At 37.3% G+C, this 22,134-nt stretch overlaps 1 protein-coding gene across 1 annotated transcript in view; it reads right to left on the reverse strand.

Annotated features, from left to right (window-relative positions):
- The window catches only part of PSMD14 (proteasome 26S subunit, non-ATPase 14), a 45,216-nt gene that overhangs the window by 13,853 nt on the left and 9,229 nt on the right, over window positions 1-22,134 (reverse strand). Inside the window, exons 4-7 of the mRNA NM_001031256.3 lie at window positions 9,701-9,772; window positions 9,247-9,366; window positions 8,060-8,130; window positions 6,977-7,127 (exon numbers count right to left, since the gene is read on the reverse strand). Coding sequence (NP_001026427.2) covers window positions 6,977-7,127; window positions 8,060-8,130; window positions 9,247-9,366; window positions 9,701-9,772 — 414 coding nt within the window. The remainder of the gene's footprint in view (window positions 1-6,976; window positions 7,128-8,059; window positions 8,131-9,246; window positions 9,367-9,700; window positions 9,773-22,134) is intronic.

The raw sequence follows: 22,134 nt of genomic DNA on the forward strand, positions 1-22,134 counted from the left end.
CTGAATTGCTGTGATTGTGAGTTTGAAGTTTGCAACATGGAAATTATTTATAAAATGTCAATTTTAACTCTGGAAAATATATTCCTAGGAGTACGTGCATTTTCCTTCTCTATCCTTAGAGAATTGCTTATTTGTGGTCAAATCTGCTGTACAACTTCAAACATCCATACTGGGAGGGGAGAGAACTACAGTATAATACATTTATCTTGACAAGTGAGGGCATGCATCCATAACTCACAAGCAGCAAACCACAAGTTTTAAAGCTATATGCCTTAATGAAGATAAATGGACTATTCTACATCCACTATGGCAAAAGGAAATTAAACATTTAATACTTTCCAACAAAAAGTCTTCTTGAAACTTTTTTTTGTTTTAGGGAAGGGCATGAACTGAAGTAACCTGTGTAAATGGTTTTGTAGGTAAGTATACATTGCTAATTTAAACACAGCAAATCCAAAGGATGTTGTTTTAAAAATTTTGGAACACCAGCACTGATATTAACAGTTTTGGCATTGCACTAAAAAAATTTGGGACTTAAAATATGCAAAACATGTTATTCTGAATACACGCAATTATAATAAAAATGTTGGCTCTCATACAAAACCGTAGCAAATGCATGGCAGAGTGGCGGTGATAAAGCAGTTCAATGCAAATGTAGTTTATGCCTACGTTCAGAAAAATCATATCCTCAACTGAAATGCACATGCATGAACATCAAGTGGCCTACTCTGTAGTGCAGATACAATTCATCTCCTACAAATATGACTCTTCAGAGAAAAAAATGCATCAGCCTTTATTGAATCAACAGTAATCAACACCAACACAAATGTTATTTTCTTCCTTATTCTCCAAATCAGGCTGCTATCGAAAATCTAGATCTAAGTTGGTTCCTGCCTGAATCCAAGCCAGCTGTTTCAGTCCCAATACACAGTCTCTGCGATACCAAATGCACTGTCCTGGCAATGGTAAGAAATGTCACAGTTCAACTAATCAGTTCAACAGTCATTTGGTGGTCACTTAGCTGTTTGTTACATGAAACTGGTAATCCCACTCTTGCCGAATACGACTGCTCTCCTTATGCCACAGGCTACCATGGCAGCTGACACTGTCACATCCTGTTGACACTGACACTCCTGTTGACCAACTTTAGTGACAAAAGCAAACAGAGAAGTACACAGGCACAAAGATGCAACATTGCCAAAAAAGCTTTTTCTAAGAAAGACTTTGTCTTCAAGCTTTGGCAACTAAAAGGCTAAAATCACACTACAAAAACATATTATTGTGTTCCTGTAATTATTTATGACAATAACCTCAACGACGCAAATTGTTAATGACAAAGTACCAAAGCTTCATCTCCTCCAGAAATAACAGAAACAGTTATTTCTCAGCTGTTGTGGTTCTCCCCTTTAATTTCAGAAACTACAAATTACTAACAATCTATCATAAAATCATAGAATCCTTAGAGTTGGAAGGCACCTCTGAAGGCCATCTAGTCTAACTCCCCTGCAATGAACAGGGACATCACAGCTACATCAGGCTGCCCAGAGCCTTATCCAGCCTCGCCTTGTAAGTCTCCAGGGAACAGCATCAACCACATCACTGGGCAATCTGTTCCAGTGCCTCACCACCCCCACTGTTCAGTAACGTACCAATACTCAAGGCATTTATACAAGTACTCAAGGTTTATACACACTGTAAGAGTACTTAATTGCCGTACAAAATGTACAGAATGATATAATATCCATCTCTGAAGAGTTTCAAACAAAAGTACGCATTGTAAAGTTCCCTTCTGTATTTTACATTTTTTCCTTTACGATAGAAAATAACATTAGTAAGTCCAATTCTAAGAATGAAAATTGTCCCAGGTAAAAAACGTTCTGACATAAAATTGTACATATTGCATGTTTTAAAAGAAATTTTATTGTAAAATATGAGGTGCATAATAACTCAAAGTCAACAACCGTATCTCAAATCAGTAGTGGACAATACAGTCCATTTAATATTTTGTTTAGTTTTTTACTAATAATCGCGAGCTGTACTGTTGCGACTTGACTTTGCCTGTTTCTGGGGAAGATTTATTAGGAAAACAAGTATTAAGATAAATGCATGAACTGAGGGGGGGAAATTGTGGGTGTAAAAAAAAAGTCCTGATAGTTAGCTCCTACTTCTCAAAGTCCTCAAATTTAACCCTTAGTGGGCTATTTTCAACTTCAAATTTCACGTGTCACACTAGTCTCTCCACGCATCTCATTTTAAGGATTGCTTTTTTTCTCCTTTAAAAGTAGCCACTACCTCCCAACAAACAAGGGAACAGGAGAGGTATGAAGAGGAAAAAATGCTAGTAGCCCAATGAAAGAATGGAGGTCTGAAAGTGTGCATTTTAGAGAACTAGTATAAAATTTATGTTCAGCCAAAGAAAATTCTTGAGGATAGGTGGCAATTCCAGCATCCAGAAGAGTCACTGTTAGTTTCCTGCCTCCTTTTGGTTTCATTCCTTTAGACTAACAAGTTATTAAATCAAACAAAATCACTCTTCTTATGCTAATTATTGAACAACAACAACAAAAAACAGTGTATTAAGCTGAAAAGTTAAAAACTGAATTCACATATTACCAAAACCATATCACTGTTATATATAACAAATTACATAGCGGTTCACAACTAGATCTAGAATTAACACATGTACTAATGAGAGAGGAAAAGAAGAGGAATGGTACTGGAACAGGTCATTCAGTAATGAACTCTGTTTGACCATATATAAGTTTTGTGGTGGTACTTTACTCTCTAATCTTATGCCTGCGTAAATTTTGTCCATTTCAAAAATGGACACTGCAAGAATAATGAAACATTAGAACAGATATCCCAGGAGTCCATTGCATCTCAAGATTCAAGTGGACAAAACCTTCGAGTGATTTGGTCTGAACTCAGTGCTGAGCCTGTGCTGCGCACAAAGCTGGACTAATTCTTCAGAGACCACTTCCCACCTGAATGACTGCTACTACCCAACTAGTCAAAAGTTAATATTTTTTTCCTCCTCATTCCCCCTGAATGAGATTGGGGTAATAACAAAAAACCATGGCAAAAACCTCTTCTATAAAAGTTGCAGGATATGGTCTGAGCATGGGATTAAGATGCACAGCATGTTTATCTGCCAGGAGGTGACAAACATGCAAAGTACAATTTATAAAAAGTTATCACAAAGACAAGTTTTCTTCAGAAAACAACAGATTTTCCTACCAGTGCTTCTGACAGTGCCTTGCTAGGAAAGATTACAGTGCAGCAGACATGAAATTTTGCCGTATGAACAAGAGGTTTGTTTTGGACTATACTCAACACCACCAATGGCAAAACTTCAGATCATTTTGATATTTCACAAAACTTTGTCAGCAATTATTAATTGACAGAAACCACTGAAGTACCTCTCAGGAAAGCACACCATTATAAACGGTGACTTTTTCTAAATAAAGATTTCTAACAGTGCTAAATAAGTAAACTAAACAAAGCTTAAAGCTGTAAAGAGTTTTAAAAAGAAAACATCACCTTTTGTCTTAACATAAATGAGTTTTAAGGTACAGTTAATGCTTGTGGAGTGAAAGACATAACTACATGAAACTTACCGTAATGTAGTATTTTCCTTAAGAGGTAAGGAACAGCTGCTAACTTAAGGTCCAAAAAAAATTTTTTTTTAACATTTGGCAAAGGTATATTATTCTCTGCACAGAGATTTCAAAATGTATGTTGGAAAGAAATATAAAATGTCAATATTTAACTTTATTCCAGAACTTTAATTGAATTACTTCTGTGGAATATTCTAAATATGTATCACAACTCCCATTTTGCAGACTGAAAAACTGGAGGGGTGGTAAAAACAAAGTTGTGTACTAAGTACAAGACCAAGGCACAGCTAGCCAGATTGCCCACTGTGTATTTTACCATGTTTGACTTCATTCACAGAATGGAAAAAAAAAAAGCCAAAACAAAGCTTCCTCTCTCTGGTTTCTGGTAACACTGACCTCAGTTAAAATTCACTGATCTGCTTCGAGTTTGTTTTACAGTCAGCAGGAACACTGTCAGCCTCAATATATGTAAAGATCAGTATTTAGAGTTCTGCCTTTCATGTGTCCTACCATATTTACGTAAAAATACCCCACCCCTAAAATGGTCACAGCAGTCAGCATTTAACCCATGGGCCTATATGAGGATTTTTTTATTTAATGTGAATTTCATATTTTCTTCAAGGCTGTTAAGACGACATAATGCATCTTTTTTGAAAATGGTGAGAATTTTACATCTTCTTGTCTTTGAACTGCAGTCACCAACATCAGTCCCAGCAGACCTTTGGAATCAGAAGACACGTGGCCAGAAAAGGACAGCTAACAAGTTAACAAGTTGTAGCTTTCCACCAGTGACAGGGCAAACCACTTTTTAATGCTTTGGATAGACAAGACGGACCTGAAGCTCCTCACCAGAATTCATTTCAACTTCCTGACGCGTGAAAATTACCTCTGCCCCAGTTCCTTCCTCCCCAGCACCAGCTGCCTCGCCGGCTGCAGGCCACAGCCATTTATCTGGGCACGGACTGCTCTCCGGCAGGTTTAAAATCAGCTACTGTGTTATTTTGGACTTTGTTTTTAAATACTTCTAATCTCAGTCAAAACACACCATATTAAAATCTTCTATGCCACATGTTCACTGTAATTTTTGCCAGATAGTTATGTTGGTAAAAGGTATAATGAGTAATGATCTTGGACTCACATAGCTACACACATCCGCAAAAGCCCCCCACTGTAGTGGCTACTACAGCAAGAAAACTACCTCTGCCAGCATTTCTTCTGCTGGCAATGGGGAAACACAGGCCCTGAGATAGGCACAGCAAAAATTGCCCAGCATACCAAGATGCACTAGACAGCATACTAAGGCAGCCATGCACATGAAGCAGTCAAACCTGACCTACAGAATCTCCCCAACTCTAATAAATCTGTTCTTCTTACAGTTCATCTAAAACCAAATACATTCTAATCGAAGTGAACTTCTCAAACAAAGACATAAAAATCATACAGACTCAATAGCGCAATCTCATACCCCAAAACCTAGAGATTAATTAGAAGTAGACATAATTTGGGGGATTCTCATTCTAAGATTTAGGGATGCACTTGCCAGAAACATGACAGATGTAATTTTGGTTTTTTTTTTCCTTAAGATACGAAACCTGAGAATGTAATTTAATGACTGTAGCAGCTCGACTTGCATGGAAAACAAACATTGCAAGACTTCCAGTGATCTTAAGTACCGGCAGCAATGCCATACAAAAAGCTGTAATTTAGAAACGTTTAGATGGACAAAAATTCAAAATAAAAATGCCAAAGCTTTTTTCACGAGGAGAACAAAGACCTTCATTTAAGATGGCATCTGTGTCAAACAACAGTGGCAAAAAAAAAAAAAAAACCAACAAAAACCAACATGCAACATGGAAGGGAAAAAAATGCACTTAGTGAGCAAATGTGGTACAACAGTAGCGTGACTTACTGGGAGGCTTTTCCCCTCAATCAATTTAACAGCTAGTTAGCTCTACATTATTAGTATGCGCCCCCAAATTACATTTTGACAAAACAAAAATAATGTTTTGATATTTGTATTGGAAAGAGAAAATTAAAGCAAGCTAAGCAAACCTAAAGAAAAAGTTCTAGGAAAAGGTCAGCATGAATTAAATAGCATAATGCAACAATTCTTTCCCCCAAAACTATCAGAACATATCAGTTACACAATTTAGAAGGAAGCAGAACTGATTCAGATGTCTAATATCTTCCAAACAACCACAAGCTATTCATTTTTCAAACACTTCTGTTTTACATAAACAACTACAAGACAAAAATCAGAATTTAAATAAAACAAACCAAGAAAACAATTTACGTGCAGTGCAACTGTAGTTTCAGAATATTCTTTTACAAAATTAAAGGAAAGCTTAGCAGAAGCATTCAATAGTTTCCCTATAGTCTGTCTCACAGGAAATATGGTATTACAGCTTTACAGAAAATGAACACTTCTTAAATATTTATAAAATTACATTAATATAATCCATATATATATATCATGATGTATTTCAATAATTATTCCACAATACAATGGGAGTGCATGCTCAAACAAAACACCTCAGCAGTATTTTAAAGCAGTAAACCACCTAGCCAATTTCTGTGCGTTCTGTAGTTTTTCTAATCCACTCTCCCTGTGGTTGAGCAAAATCGAATTGCCTCTCACATTTGCAGACAGCTCTGTGAAGGTGATAATAGAGCTGCTCCCTGCTGTCATGAGGCAGGAAATAGGAAAATGGCATATGGGGCTAGAAAGAAATAAAAAGAGAACTAAACAAGAACAAAAGAGATTTCAACAAAGGACAACTATAACCCAATATGCTTTGCAAGTTAATCTCTTTTCATAATCATTCAACATATTTAATCATTTATCTGCACGTTTTCTCAAAAACTAGAATGCTTGATACCAAGTCTTCTGTAAAGTTTTATTCCGTAAAACATTTTGGAATAGAAATGCTACTAAGAGCCAACATATGTAACGCCTATAAATCAATGCCTTATTAGTACCCACATTAAGGGGCTAAATCTATTCCAATCTGTTAGTAATTCATCGTAGATTTTGTGGCTAAAATGAAATCTCTGTAACAATGCATACTTGGATTATTAGTTGCAAAAACACTGAGAGAGATGCCTAAAAAACAAAACACGAAGTAAGGGTTGTTACTGGTTATGTGCACTGCCAATATCAAAGACTTCCAGCTTGTTTGAGGACTACTGATGTGAGACATAGAATAAACAGTAAAGGATGTTTTCATTTACAGTGAGATAGTTATTCATGTATTTTTAAGGGAGAATGAGCCTCCATAAATCAAGAAACTGTTCGTACCCACAGTGCCTCCATACTAATTCTTACTGAAGTATCTTTAAAAAAGAGAAGCCTACTATACCTTTCCTTTTACACTCTGAATGGGATCCACCACCACAGCAACAGCTCTTTCCGATAATGCTTCAAAGCTCTGCTGAGTATTGATATCTACACCAGACAACCAACAGCCAAAGCCAGGATGACTGTGATACCAACCAACAACCATCTCAGGTCTGAAATGAAGAGGACATTGAAATTCTTGAAAAATAAAAACGTGTAACACAAGAAGAAACAGTTATGTGTCAAGGCAAAAATTAGGGTGACTTGTGAAAAAATGCCATTGGAAATACTTAAATTACTCACAATAGTATGGTGAAAACATGGACATGAATAAATCCAACAAAAGAGGGTTATCATTAAAGGATGCACATTAGCAGAGGAAGATCATGCTTTCAGTTTTTCACCCTGTTACCACACCTTCCCTGAATCAGTTTTTACCCTTTCAGCACTTGAGTAAATATCTACTCTTTAACTCCTTGGCACCGAGGGTTGAATATTCACTGCAGAAAGTCCACTTCAGACATGGACAACGGAAACCAACGGTGGGAAAGGATTAAATATCAATTAAACCAGCAGAAGAACTAGGAACTCAGTCAAAAAGCAATTTGCACTGTTCTCTTCAGCTGCTGAGCCTTTTGCTAACATTAATTTTGAAGTTTTTCCCACAGTAAAAGAATTTGAGCAAGCAGGCGACAACTGTTGAGAGGTAGGAGTGAAATAAAGATTCATTTAAATACTAGGGTATTTTACCCAATTATTTTTTTTCTTTTCACTGAAATAGTACATAAGTAAACTAACACAATGCATTTTTTTTTTTTGTCTTAATTGAAAAAGAAAATCAATCTTTTACTAAATTGAGCAGCATTCTAATCTTCCTGCGCAATAATCAAAGATGTAAGTTTAATGTGAGTGACAACCTCCTGACAATGGAAAGGCACGAGGGGAATTACATGCTATGCTACTCAGCCATTTTCTGGGCCAATTATTTCTTTTCAAAAAATTACGAATAGCCCTGTGTTCACAAATTTTGCAGAGAGCCAACTGTTTCTTCTAAACAGTATGCAGAGTGTGTTTGTTATTCCCAGCTCTTCTCAGGGTGACTTACCTTCCTGTCTGTTTCAGCATATCCAACATTTTTGCTTGAAATACAGGATCAACTGCCTCCACACTGACACCCTAATGTAAAGGGGAACAACAATCACAGCAATTGCAGATAAAGTCATACTTCAAATCTTTTAACTTGCTACTTTTCACAAACAAAGACTTAACACAATCTCACTAGCATATGTTAAAGAAGTGAAACATGATTACCTTAGAATACCTTTAAACATAAAATACAGCTTTATAATAGAAATGTATTTCAATGGAATTTTTAAAATGCTAAAAAAGATTCTGAATTGCCACCTAGGTAATTTCTACCATGAGCAAAATGATTAAATGGGCATAAGGATTCATCTTTTCCTCCCCTTTCTTTCCATTCTGCAAACTCTGGCCTGTTGTTTCTCAAGTTCAGCTCTAGAGATTTTTTTCAAGACAAATAACAGCAGCCTTTTGATAATTCTACATAACTGGCTACATACCACTACACACAAAGTCAGGACAAAATAATTCAAATGCTTCATTTCGCAGCTTTGAGCTACAAGAGATCTGCGAATACTTTAAGAGCAATATCTTAAGTTACACAGGAAAAGCATCATTAGCTCCAATTATGCTTCTTATACTCTTTAAAATATATGCCCATTACATTAATATTCTTACTCAAAATTAAAATACATGTTTTTTCACATCACAGTAATATCATTGAAGAGATGTGCCACTATAAGGTCTATCACAGAGATTATAGCATTGTTACATAGCACTGTCACAATTAAGGGCATGAGAAACTTCTAATGAAATCTTTACATTCTTTAATTCCTCCCCCCTGGCTCCTGCTATGAGTTCTTGAAGTTATCAAATTTGTGCATCTTGTAAGTGATGTTATAACCACATATTTTTATACATACACAAAGACACAAGTGATATCCATATTGATATACTCACGCACATGTATATCAACAAGTCACTTTTTTTTTTACTGAAATCCATAAACACTAATGATCAAACATCACTAAAGTATAATAAACTGTTTAAAATGGTATCAGTATGTGAATTACACATGTTCAAGCTATACCTAATAGGTAGGCAGAGTTTGCTCAAATAACGTTGCATGAATTGGTAAGGAAGGAAAAGCTTTTACAAATTATTTACTATACAGGAGAAGAAAAAAAAAAAGTCTAACTGCAAAGAACTCACCGTTCCAGACTGTGGCATAGCAAAAACATCAATCACTCTTACAGTGTAATCATCAACAAATTCCCCAAGCATCAGCCCCATAACTTCCATAGGGACACCAGCACGACCATGTTTCAACATCTGGAATGAAGACAAAATAACATTGTTTAACTATGGAAGTTTAAGCTGTAGAAGGCTCAAGTTTGACCTGGGAGTCCCTGTAGCTTTTCCTCCTCTACTGATAATTCACAACTGGTAGCACTTTCAGAAACTGTAAGGCATTATACAAGGAAGTACACATTAAGCCATAAAAAAGAAAACAGTAAGTTTCTTATTCGGAATGTTTCACTCAGTGTTAAATATATTGTAAAAACCAGTCTGAGCAGCACTAAGGAGCCCAAGGGCACAGAGCCTGGGGAGGTGCCAGGTACTCAGCCTGCAGCACCACACGGAGCTGGAGCACAAACACACTTACTTTCAGCAGCGCCAGGGATGAGATATAAACCTGTTCCGCTGTGTCGACCGCAGGAGCATCTGTTGGTGGCCCCTATGAAAAGAATAAATCATCAAGTATTTTCCCCACTGTTGTTATGCTGCCATTTCTAAACCTTTTGTATTCTGCATTATGAAATTAAAGAAAAACGTGTACGATAGGGAACTCGCGTGCAAGATGCAGATCTTACAAACAAACAAAAAGCACACCCAAGCCCCCACCAAGTCTTTACAGCGCCTTCCTACACTAAACTACTTTGTAATAAAAGTCACTGAGCCCCCATCCTGCCTCCCCCAGCCCCAGATCAATGCCACCCCAAAGAGCAATCTTATCAGAGACCGTCACATACAAAGCTGGCAAGCACTGCACCGGCACAAACCTGTTACAAGCACCCAGGCTAACAGTCAGATAAGTTTCCATTAGTCAGCCTTGCTGCAATGCTAACCTTCGTCAGCTGTAAAATACGGCCAGTTCTCCAATTAACTATGTGTTTCTTACAGTGGTGTGAATGTAAATGCTGCTGGGCTAGCATGATTAACTGGCACCAACACAAACAGCAATTTCCCTTTGCTTCATCAGCTTTCTGCTAAAGAGGACTTGCAGATAAAGGCTAAGGGAGTACTTTGCAGATACACTGGTAGAGCGAGAGAGAAAAAATGGACCTCCGATCCCTAGGTGGAAAGCTGTGAACAAAATACTTTGCTCTTTGCCTTATGAGTAGTTATTCAAAAATTAGCACAACTGTCCCAGGTGTGAATGATTGGTTGAAACAGGTTCTCTGCACTGCTGAAAATGAAAAACACAGGAGGCAGCAGTTTAACTGTCCCTTTCTTGAAGAGCAAGAGACATATTGCTCTAACATACAGAATTCCGTATCAGCTTACCTCATTACAGCCAATTAGCAGTACATTCATTACTCTGTTAACAAATTGCATGCATGCAGCAGATTTCCACTGAAAAGACAAAAGGTTACCTCTGCACCAAGTGACGCAGAATAAACTTGTGAAGGCTACAAAGCAACCATGAAGCAAGGGGAAGAAAGATGCTCCCCATTACATTAAGAGAGGAAAATAAATGTTTTGTAGATTTAGAACTTTTGATTCCACGCTTATAAGCAATGGAACAGTTACAGTGAAAAGATCTACAAGCAGTTCATCAGAACATGCCACAGGACCAGAGCACCAGAATCACGTGTCCCATAGCCATCACCAAACCACTTGGCTGGTGAGGCTTCAAATGCCCCACCATTTTCCAGAATTACACTTTTCCTCTAAATACATCATTTTACATTCTTAAGCACATCTTTCTTGCTTCATTCAAAGCCTCCTAGAAATTTTCTTCTTTTCCCTTAATACTTTAGAAATCACAAAGACTTAGACTTCCATTTAGCCACAGCTAAGAAAGCACAGATAAAAAAAAAAACCAACCACCAAACTTGAGTTTGATAACATTTCCCTCCTATGTATCCATATCTATATATAGCATAAAGCTATTCTCTTTCAATTTTCTATCTGTTTTACACCAGTGAAAGAAGTGAGTGCAGAAGCTGCAGAGACCTTGGCTCGGCCTCCTGAAGAACCATAACACCAATGCTGTGACATCATCATGTACATATTCATTTATCCTAGATTTACCTTAATGTTGCACTGCAAGCAAGCATCCCATTTCAACAGCTATTATTAACTAAAGAACTTACTTAACTAAAGGGATTTCTGGAAGACTAATGTTTGGGTTTGACAAAACTCAGGAACTTGAACTGAAGTTTATTCTGCAGGTTACAACATTTAAATTGGCTCTCCTGCATGGACTTTCCACTGCCTGTTAGGGAGGCAGATCACACTGACACGCTTCCAGCAGCTGAAGCATTAATCACAGCTTTGTCCCCTGCACAGACACCTGCATTCACAACTTGTAAGAGTTTAATTATTCTTCATAACTTTTCCCTCTTTAAAATCTATTTAAAATCAGTCAGTAGAGCCAACACTGACAGCAAAGAGACAAAGACAAATATTATTACATTTTGTTTCTGTAATAAGACAGCTAAAATACTGCTAGCTTAAGCAAAGGTAGGAACTAAAACTGGGCATTAGCCTACTGAGCTCATTCCTAATCTTTCTCTTTCATTATTTCTGTACTACTTGGAGCTTTCAAATTGTCGTGGTGGCTTTTTTTTTTTTTCTCTTGTGTGTGTGGTGGTAATATTTCAGAAGCATTTCAAGTCATTCTTGCTGTTGATCCCTTCAGCATTCTGGAAGATAAGTTTTAAAAGCAGAAACTACATTCTGTTAAGTTCTCCTGCCCATACCCACAGCCAATGATTCATCTACAGCACAGGAAGTACTGTTAATGCAAAAGGACACACTCCACTGGTGTAGATCAACTTTGCTTTGCATCCTTTTTTTTCCCCCTTCTGTCTTTTAAGCCATGGCATTCACTAAGAATGACTATGTATGCTACATGTGAGATTAGCTACACGTAACAGGACTACACTAAGGGTTAGCAGACAGCAACCATAAATTCACTGTTTCACTTTAAGCAAAGAGCAGCTCCAACTCTTCTCATACAATTTATATGATTTACCTGAACTCTTAAAAATTAGGTAATGGTAATATTCAATGCAAATATATTGTAGATTTATCGATAACCAATCTTACTACATAATATAGCACGTATCAACTAAATATTTCCTTGGTCATAGCTGTTTGTGTGGGAAAATCTGACAATTTCCTTTGACTGTGCTTTCCCAATAGATTACAATTACAGTCTAAATATGAGGAAATGAGACAACTTGTTGTAGTGCACAGATTATTATATGCATGAACCCTCAATCTACAATCAAAACAAAGGCTGGAGTATCAGCATAAAATAAACTGCTCAAAGTTTTGAATTGATTCCTAAGTACTGATTCAGGAATTTTGAGGAAGTGGGTTAAATCTTGTCCGTAACTATCTTCGTAACAGATTTAATTCCCTTTTATTTTCTACCATAAGCAAACGGAATACAAAACAGTACAGGCACACAATCGTCCATCAATAGAAAAACAAAAACCCAAGTTTCATTAAGGATTCTTAGCGTAAAGCTTTTATGGATTTGACAGACAAAACCATCTGAATAAATCTTGGATCTTTCAAGTAGTTTACTTGGCTTTAAATAATGTCAATTGAAAGAAACAGGCATTTGGAAACAGGAATCAGCTGACTTCCAGCTCTGACTGTTTTCCTTTCCCAAAGGGACAACACCCTATAGGACAGGGCCAGGGTGGCAGTCACAGCCAGACAGCAGTTACACAGCACGTGGGAGCCACATAAGCACCACATGTTTAGAGTACGTTTGCTGGTTCTGCTCATCTTCCACAGAATTTTATACACTTCTTTCATGAAAGAAGGGAAGAAATAAGACGACTTTATTAGCTGACCTCCACATGGAGGCAAAGTATTTTACACTGACTTCTACAACATGTGCTGTTCTGTTATTGCTGTTCATAAACTTCCCTGCCTGCTGACAGCTACACAAGGATGGTGCTCCTTTGTTAGAGTACCAGATTAATTTAACTGGTGTCAGAAGCCCAAACAAGAAAGCTTCGTATCTGTAGCACAGAAGATCTGTAGATATTTTTGGTTTCATTGCGGCATTCAAAGGTCACAGTTTTGCCATTACACAGACTTCCAGACTGTCCATCCTGCTGCAAAACAGCATACCGGCTTCTTTCTGGAGGCCCACAACTTTACTGAGTAATTTATTGCAGAGCTGGAACTTGGGGAACTACAGGAAAATGCTATTTAGAAATGTCAGGGAATATTCAGCATTCTTAATCATTCCTGTATAAGCCAAATTATTAGAATTCAAAAACTGTTTCAAAAAAAAAAAAAAAGGAAGAGTCAAATTATTATGCTACCTATTGAAAAAATGATGTTTCTTCTCAACCACCTATGCACGCTGTGAGTCAGAGAAACGCCCGCCTAAAGGTCAGTCACACTGATCCAACCAAATTCTGGCTTTGCTTAGAATGGCAGAACCCCAACTGGTAATGCTATGTATAATTAAAGCGCTTTTTATTTTTGGTGTTTGTAATATGACTTATAATTCAGAAGGAATCGCATTCAAATTATGAACAGATGATTACACTGAAGTATTAAAATTATGCATGATATGCATAATTTTTTTTCAAACATTTAAAGGGATGATCCAATATAAAAAGCAGCCCTTTACTTGGGCAGCCCTTGTTGACGAAGTGTTAAAGGCGTTTGCCATTCTAACAGGATAAAAACACCTCAAAGTGTTACCTACTCAGGACTTTTAGCAAATTTGTTAACACTTTTAGGTATATTACTCCACCTTTCTCTTAGTGTGAACTGGTATCAATTATTTAGCCAATTTTATTATGTTATTAAAATACCTGCTGATTAAACGCGAACTAAAGTGTCATTTTACAGCACTGCTCCTTATTTGTACTATTTTATGTTTTACCAGATAGGTAGAAGAAGTGGACTCGATTAATTACGCTGGCAACTGAGAAATATTCTGCAATGGAGACAGCTCCTATTGCCTAAATAAATCTTAAATACTGTTCCAGTGTCGCACTAATAGAACAAAAGATGATTTTGAAATATAGCACAGCAGTTCCAACAAAGAAACTCGGTTTTACAGGGGCAGCTGTAATAAAAAAAGGCAGCAAAGTGAAGTGCTGTAGAGCAAATCTTATCTTTATTGCGTCAAACAGCATTGCTGTGTAAAATACACTACAATCATTCCTTCTTTTTTTTGCAATTGGAACAATTTAAATGTGAACACAGGACACGTAAGCGAACGCTGACCACAGTAGTGTTTATTTCTTCCCTAGTAAGGCAAGAAAGAACCTTTTAATAGTTTAATTTTGTGAGTATTAAACAACTAGTGTGAAAAACAAGCTGCATGTAAACTATTTCTACTGCCTCTGCTTCAATGACTAGCTGAGGCAACCTGTTATAGGAGGTGTTAATTGGCAATAGGAGTACAAGTCAGAAGCATGTTCCCCATCGTCCTAACCCAGCAAGGCTAGGTCATTAAAGTGGAAATGAATTCTTTCATGCCGACTTAACCCTTTCAGTACATATTTGCAGCTGTTATAACTGAAGACAATTGAGAAAGACAAAGTAAAACTTGCACTTTGGAATGTAAGTAAGTATTCGCTAACCCTTTCCCTTTACACCTCTACTTCCTTCATGGTAACCATTTCAGACAATCACATTTGTTTTGAAGGTGGGAGAGAAAAGGAGCATTAGGGGTATAAATGCAATGACAACCATCGTAAAATAATAATTTAGCATATTAAAGTATACATGTAAAGATCAGGCACTCGAAGTGAGCTTAGAGCTATTGTTTTCGCAGAGGTAAATCCAGTAGTGAATGTATAGCTCAGAACAGGAGGAAAAGCACTATAGAATACATGCAAAAAAGGACACAAAAACCTGAGAAGTAAGTAGAGAGAGAGGTAGGGTGACAACAAAAAGACTAAGAAGTCACCTAAGTATTTCTGTTCTTCTCTACTTAGCCTCTGTAGAGAAGAGGTGTAACCTGATATGTCCATATATACCCTAAGAAAACCATACCTTTTTTTTTTTTACACATTGCTAAACCTAAGAATTTTATCTAAATTATGACTGTGGAGCAGTTCCTCTGTACTGAGACAACACACTTCAAAACAAACAATTGGAGTTCAATCAGGGGAAGTGACAAAGTGAGTAAGTCACCTGCCATATCTCAATGGTTTAACAATGCAGTCATGACATACACCAGAAGCAATGCATTTCATTTCCCATAGCACAGAGCAATCAGCCATGACAGAGCAAGTGATCTTATTCATAAAAAATAAAATCCTATAGAGTTAATAGGAAGGGGGAAATATACTGATGTGCACTGTAAATCACATACTAATTAGCAGGAATTTAAAATTTTATTGCAGTTTTCCAGCTAGCACACACACAATTTTACAGTTAGTTCCACATCAACAAAATTATATTTTGAAGCAAGCATTATGTCTAAACAGTTTGTATGTTTAGGCCCATTTTTATACCAATTATAATCAAGCATACATAACAGACCACAAAATACCATAAGCCTCAACAAACAGCCTAGATTTCTGAAAGGATCACATTGTCTTGTTACACCATATGTCAGATGAAATAAAAATTACAGTAATATGTTTAGTTTCAGTCTTGTAGACTCCAAAATGGAGTAGGGATGCTAGGGAAATATTATGGCATCAATCGTTACTTTAAATTAAAAATATCTTTGTGAAAAGCCTTAACAGGCTGGATTAAAGAAAAACTGCCTCAGTATGTTCAACAAAATCCTGTCTCCTACAAAAAAAATATCATCCAGGTCCACGTTTACAGTAGAACTCAACAACAACAATATAGATGGATTTGAAACATTCAACATTTCCCACCTTCCTCCTCTTCAAAACCCAAAGTTACAGAACACAGAACTTTGTATAGCTCTGAGCAGTTGGCTCAATGGGTTGGGATCATCAGTTTGCAAACACCTCTTCAGCAGAGCCAAAATTTTACTACCTCTTTGTTTGTTTAAAATTAAACAGAACTTCCAGCAGAGAACATGGCCAAAATTTTAGCTTTGTGTATATACAGAAATCATCCCACAAAATTCAGCTTATGTTTCTAGCCTGCCCATTCAAAAGCTCTCGAGTAGAAAAAAGAAAGAACCCTCAGCGATATCCCTTGCATAGCTAACAACTGCACAGAAGTACAGCAATCCACCTACAAGGGCAATGCAAGATTTCCCACATACAGTCACAATGCCTAAAATTGTCAAAATTACTTTACTCTTCTACCAACAACAGTGTTTCTGTTTCTGACGTTCCCATAGAAAATATCACTTGAGGTGAAGGCTTACAGCTTAGTAAGAGAAAAATATATCTTTAGCAGGATTTGGGAGTGATATGATTCCAGTTTAGTTTATTTTGAGATAAGGTAAGCTTGGTTTTGCTACACTGTACTTTGTATACAGAGACTTGTACTAATTAGTCATTCTAGGCAGTCTAATGTTTTAATAAGAAATATGTGTTATCCAACATTCAAATATACTAGAAATATAATGATATTTACATATTTGATGCAAATTGTAAGATTCTGATTTTTGTTACATTACCAATACAGCTGTAGCATTAAGTGGCCACTTACGTTTACCTATTTAAAATTTGTTGAGACACACAAAAAGCAAGGGAAGGTATGCCACGTCACTGCACTGACCACAGATAGCAGAAATCCATATGAATAGGGTGACAAAGCAAATACTGTTTTGTGTGTACATATGTTTTTGAGAAGAACTACTGCTCTTCACAGCTTCAAACTATAGTGGAAAGAAAGAGAAAAATTCAGAACATACTGTACATTGGTTTCACTCCAGAATAAAACCAAGACAAACCTGTTATCTGTCCCTATCAATGCATAATCTATTGAGGTTCAGAAATGAGACACTCAAGGCATCGGAACTTGTGAATGTTTCTGTTCCTCCAGAAGGCTGTGCTCAAAGCTATGTTCGATGCTGTCTTATTCCAAACAACTGCGTCAAGCAGTCCCAGGTAGCCCTCTGTGGGCCCTGCCTGAGGTCACCCTAAAGCACACCAAAACCCACCAAGATTAATACACAAAGAACACCTCTAGCATATGGCCCTAGTAAAATCTGAAGAGAAGCCTCCACCACCACAGGAAGAAAACAAGCTATTGCTCAAATGGCACTGTTCAAATGGCTGTACAGTGGCACTGCAACTTATTATTCAATAGCACAGCATTTCAGATGAGGAAACAATTTTGATAACTATAGGGGAGCTGCTTTCTGCTTACAGAACACAATGTTACAAGTGAACAGGCATAATGAAAGAGGCACAAAGATGACTGCTCTTGTTAAGTCTTTTTTCCTATTTTCTCATTATGACTACACTCATTTCCTTGCCCAAGTTTCCTTTGTCTCTTCTATGGAAAGTCAGCTGGACTACGCTGGCAATTAAGTTGAGGAGAGAGAAGCTAATTGCCTAATTATTAGAAGTAAAGAAGTTTAAAATCTGAGGCCAAGAGTAGACAGCTAAAAATGGTCTCCAAAGCTTACAGGAAAATAGTAGATCACAGGAAGCTGATAATGCTCAGGCACAACCCACTAGCTCTGTTATTTTTAGTAAAGCATGACTGTAGAGTGGCACTTTAAGGCGTCTTTTACACCACGAAGAAAGTACACACTGTGGGCAAGTTCCCATCGGCTTAGACAATTGTATGACAGTGACTCCAGAATACCCCCGTGTCCCTGCCCCCATTAGCACTGTTGGATATAAATAATGTTACAATTACTCAACTATATTTCAAATGTAGGCAAACTGTATCAGCTTCTAGCAATCCTCAGCAACTTTCAAGTAAGCCTACGCTACCGGTGAGGCTGGCAACTTCTGAGCGTAAGCAGATCTGGGCCACACTGGTGCCTTAAATATGATACACAACTTTTGCTGCTTTAATAAAGGACTGTTCAACCAACCAATGCAATAAGATACTCAGCTCAGTCAATTCAAGTAAAATAGCACGGTTTACTCTATTGTAAGTGCTTTTCTCCCTTCCTGAAAACAGTCATCTATATAAAACACCTAACAAGCATGCATATCTGCCTGAGCAGAGAGGGACCAGCTGACCTCCAGAGATTTCTCCCAATCTTAACCATGCTGTGATTTTAGATACAAAAGCCAAGACCTTCTGTAGGAGATAGTGAAGGCCATGAAGTTCTCCAAAGATTTTGATAGGAATTGATGTTGGATGGTTTTCGGTGGATGACTGCTGTTTGTCACTGAGAAAATTTTAAAGCTTGCTGCTCTTTAAAAGGGTTGATATCTTCTGGGGAAAGAAGTAAAATTGGAAAAAGTGTATTCTAGCTTTTTTTTCCCTCCCATCAGCTGGGATGTATATTGACTATTTTGGCAATAAAAACATTCTGAATACTTGGAAACTTCGGTGGAAAATGTCACACAAACAGTGGCACAGTAACGATGCATAACTTCCAGAGCTGTAAATTCAGACTTATTCCTCTTGTAGAGTATTCTCAGGAGGAATATCAGAAGTTTGAAATGCATGGGAAGCAGAGAATTGTGTACCATCACAATTCAGGCCACAAGGTTTATACACCCAGGGGACACAGGAATGAGAAAGTCACTGAGGTGTAACAGATACCAAAAACTATAAGAAACGCTCCACGCCTTTTGAAGAAAAAACAGACAAAACAACCCAGTTCCTTATGTTTAAGGCAACAGCATTCAATAGACACACTTGTATCCTCCAAACTAAGAACAAGCTTTTTCAAAAAGCAATTAACTAAAATAACGTTCAGTAAGTTGCCTTATTACACAAGGGGATATTAGCATGCAGATTAGCCAGCTAGAACGTGCCATTTACTTCAAGACACACCAGTTTATTCCAATGAAGTAACTCAAGGAAACCTGCATTTAATTGATAATTGGAAATGAGCTAATGTGAGCCTGACCCTCCTTTGTCTGCCAGCTCACCAACTCCTATTCTGAAGCCTCATAGAAAACCAAACCAGTAGTGCTCTTTTCTAATAACCATCCTGGCTAGATTAGCAGATAAAACAGAACTTTGTATCAGTGGCAGGTCTCCCAAGTTCCCACAGTGCCATAAATTTACTCAATGGGATCAGTATGTTCTGAAAACCCATGATAATATGAGGGAAAAGGTTCCACCAAATCAAACAGTGCAATGCTTTAAACCTCATAATCAAAGTGACAGTTTTCAAGTGCCATTTACAATGCCCTAATCTGGAAACATCCCAGCTAACCCATCTGATCAACTATTTCACAGATGGAAGCACTTGATGGCTAATTGGCAAGTCCATTATTCAAATAAAATAGCTATCTGCACTTCTATTTTCTGTAATCCAAGTCAAGGTGTAAACATTCCTTGTAAGACACCGGTCACTCCTCTCTGCCTTCCATCCCATTTTAATATTCTCTCCTCCCCCCACCATCAAATATGCTAATTCAGAAATACAAAAATAATTTTATTTTCCATTTAATGCATTGTATGCACCAACACAACAATGTAAACCATTATTTCCAAAGATAAGTTGAGAAATGAAAAATAATTTTTGGAAGTATTACTTATTTCTCTGCTTCCTACCACACCTAGACAGAAATAGACCAGATGTGTTCATGTGGACAAGAACTTGTATAGCCTGGGTTACTCTCCTGGTAGTCTTGGGCAAACAGCTCTGCTCTCTTCATTTACTCACACTCTGAATCAACATCCAGTAGGATTGCCTAATAGAGACATATGTGGAACTCATTTCACTAGCAAACAATAGCTCAGCATACAAAATGAAGAGGAGTGTTGCTCCAAACTCCTGCCTGCTGCTTAAGAAGAATGCTTTTACGTACCCCACAAAGCCTGTTGATTTGTCTGCAGCAAATGTACAATGCAGAAACAAGTACTAAATCACCAGTGAAATTCAGTGGTGGGCAATATTTCAAGAGAAACAACAGGGGGACAGAAAAGAATGAACCAGAAAAGGGAAGAAACTATGACAAAGCAAAGACACAAGAAGAGAACATACAAGAAAAGGAAAATAACGGTATTTCCAAAATCTGAACTCCCATGATCAACAGAAGGGAAACGAAAGGAATAATAAGCATCATATTCCTTTCTAACTGTTCCCCCACATCTTTTTAAAAACCCCTCCATCACCCACTCTTCTCAGTGTATATCACACAAGCAGAAATTCAAATGCTGACACTACCAAAGAAGGTCTTACTTATCGTGCCAAGGTCAAAACTAGCATAGCTATCTTCTCGTACAAGGAACACAAAGTTAATGACTAAGTTTACTACCAGACAGAAAACACTGTGGATTGCTTATGTAATGCCAAAGCATCTTCATTCCTCTTTTCTTCTCTCTAAGAAGGCAGTCCTTGTCAGCCTATGACTAATAAAGAAACTGCTCATAAAATTTCTAAACTGTAAGTCATTGGATGGAAAACACAGTTAAAATATGCATGTGGTTATTCTTACAGTGATACTGTCTTTCTCAGATATTTAGCAGCCACATGAAGACATGTATGGTCATTGATACTTAGCACTGACCACCTCTGGACAATTCAACATTGAAAGCAAATAATTTGCCTTCAAATAACAACTCAATAATATGTTGATAAAGCAAGCAGTAAACAGTGAAAAAAAGTGGATTTGCTAGAAGTAGTTCCCAAGTAGAATATGAGACACCTAAAGACTTCTGAAAAGAAAGATGTAAAAACAAATCCAACTAGCTGTAGGAATAGTATATTGGAGTTCAGAAATAATGGGGAAAGCAAATAATATAATACAGGTAGAACACACTAGAACGGTGAAAGAGACAGGTGCTGCTGAAGAAAGTAAGGCAAGTCAGTGAAAAAGAATTCCACGGTAGAGATCAAATAGTAACTGTGCTTACCAGGCATTTGCTGATACTCAAATACTTGTTAAAAAGCAAATCAAACTGACTATTAACTGACTTTATTTGATACAGTCTTCCTGCTAAGAAATCAAAACCTCAGCTAAAAGAAAGATAATTGCTGAATTGAGTTAGATTGTATTCCTTTGAAAGGACTTCTTTTTCTACAAGTCTCTACACACAGATAATTCTTGCATAATTCCAACAGGTAGTTGTAATTTACTATGTTCAACCTTAATAGCAAAACCTTCAAAGAAAAACAAAGTTCTATACAATTTTCTAGTACACTGTAGGGCAACTCACTGGTAGTGACGCTGTTTACCCTGCAGCAGGACAATAAACACCCAATTTCTCTCTTCCACCTCAAAGTCCTCTGATTCACTCTCAGTTATGTCTCAGTCAACACTCAGAACAGAAGTGATCTTTGAATGTCCATCAAAACACCACATTCTAAGGACACAAGATTATTCTGTTTAAATATCCTTCCCACTGCTTCAGAAACCAAAGACTACAAAAGTAGCCAAGATATTCAGTGCAAGCAGCAACTTGCATAAAGAGCAATTCAGTTCCCCACTTTCTTTTCAATCCAACACATTCTCATCAATTCATTTAAGAGACAATTCCATATTTAAACAAACAGAGCAGCTTTGCAGGCCAAAGCTGCCAGAGGAGTTCATCAAGCTTCTTTTGACTGTTATATTCTATTGTCTGCTGCAGTTTCCTATCAAGCCTTAAATTAAAGCTGAGAAATTCAGAAAACACCCAAGAAAGTTAACTGTAAATTTGAAAAACAGCTTTGATATGCGTCAAGTTCAGAGAGGACCAAGAAGTGAAAGCTTGACTGATTAGACTGCGCAGATGTTAAAAAACTGAAGAGTCATGAAGCAGGCTGGCAGCTCGGAGGAACAAGAGAAATAACTGCTTAAGAAAGTGAAACTATAAATA

The sequence above is a fragment of the Gallus gallus genome, chromosome 7 (genome assembly GCF_016699485.2).
Source record: "Gallus gallus isolate bGalGal1 chromosome 7, bGalGal1.mat.broiler.GRCg7b, whole genome shotgun sequence".
Classification (NCBI taxonomy): domain Eukaryota; kingdom Metazoa; phylum Chordata; class Aves; order Galliformes; family Phasianidae; genus Gallus; species Gallus gallus.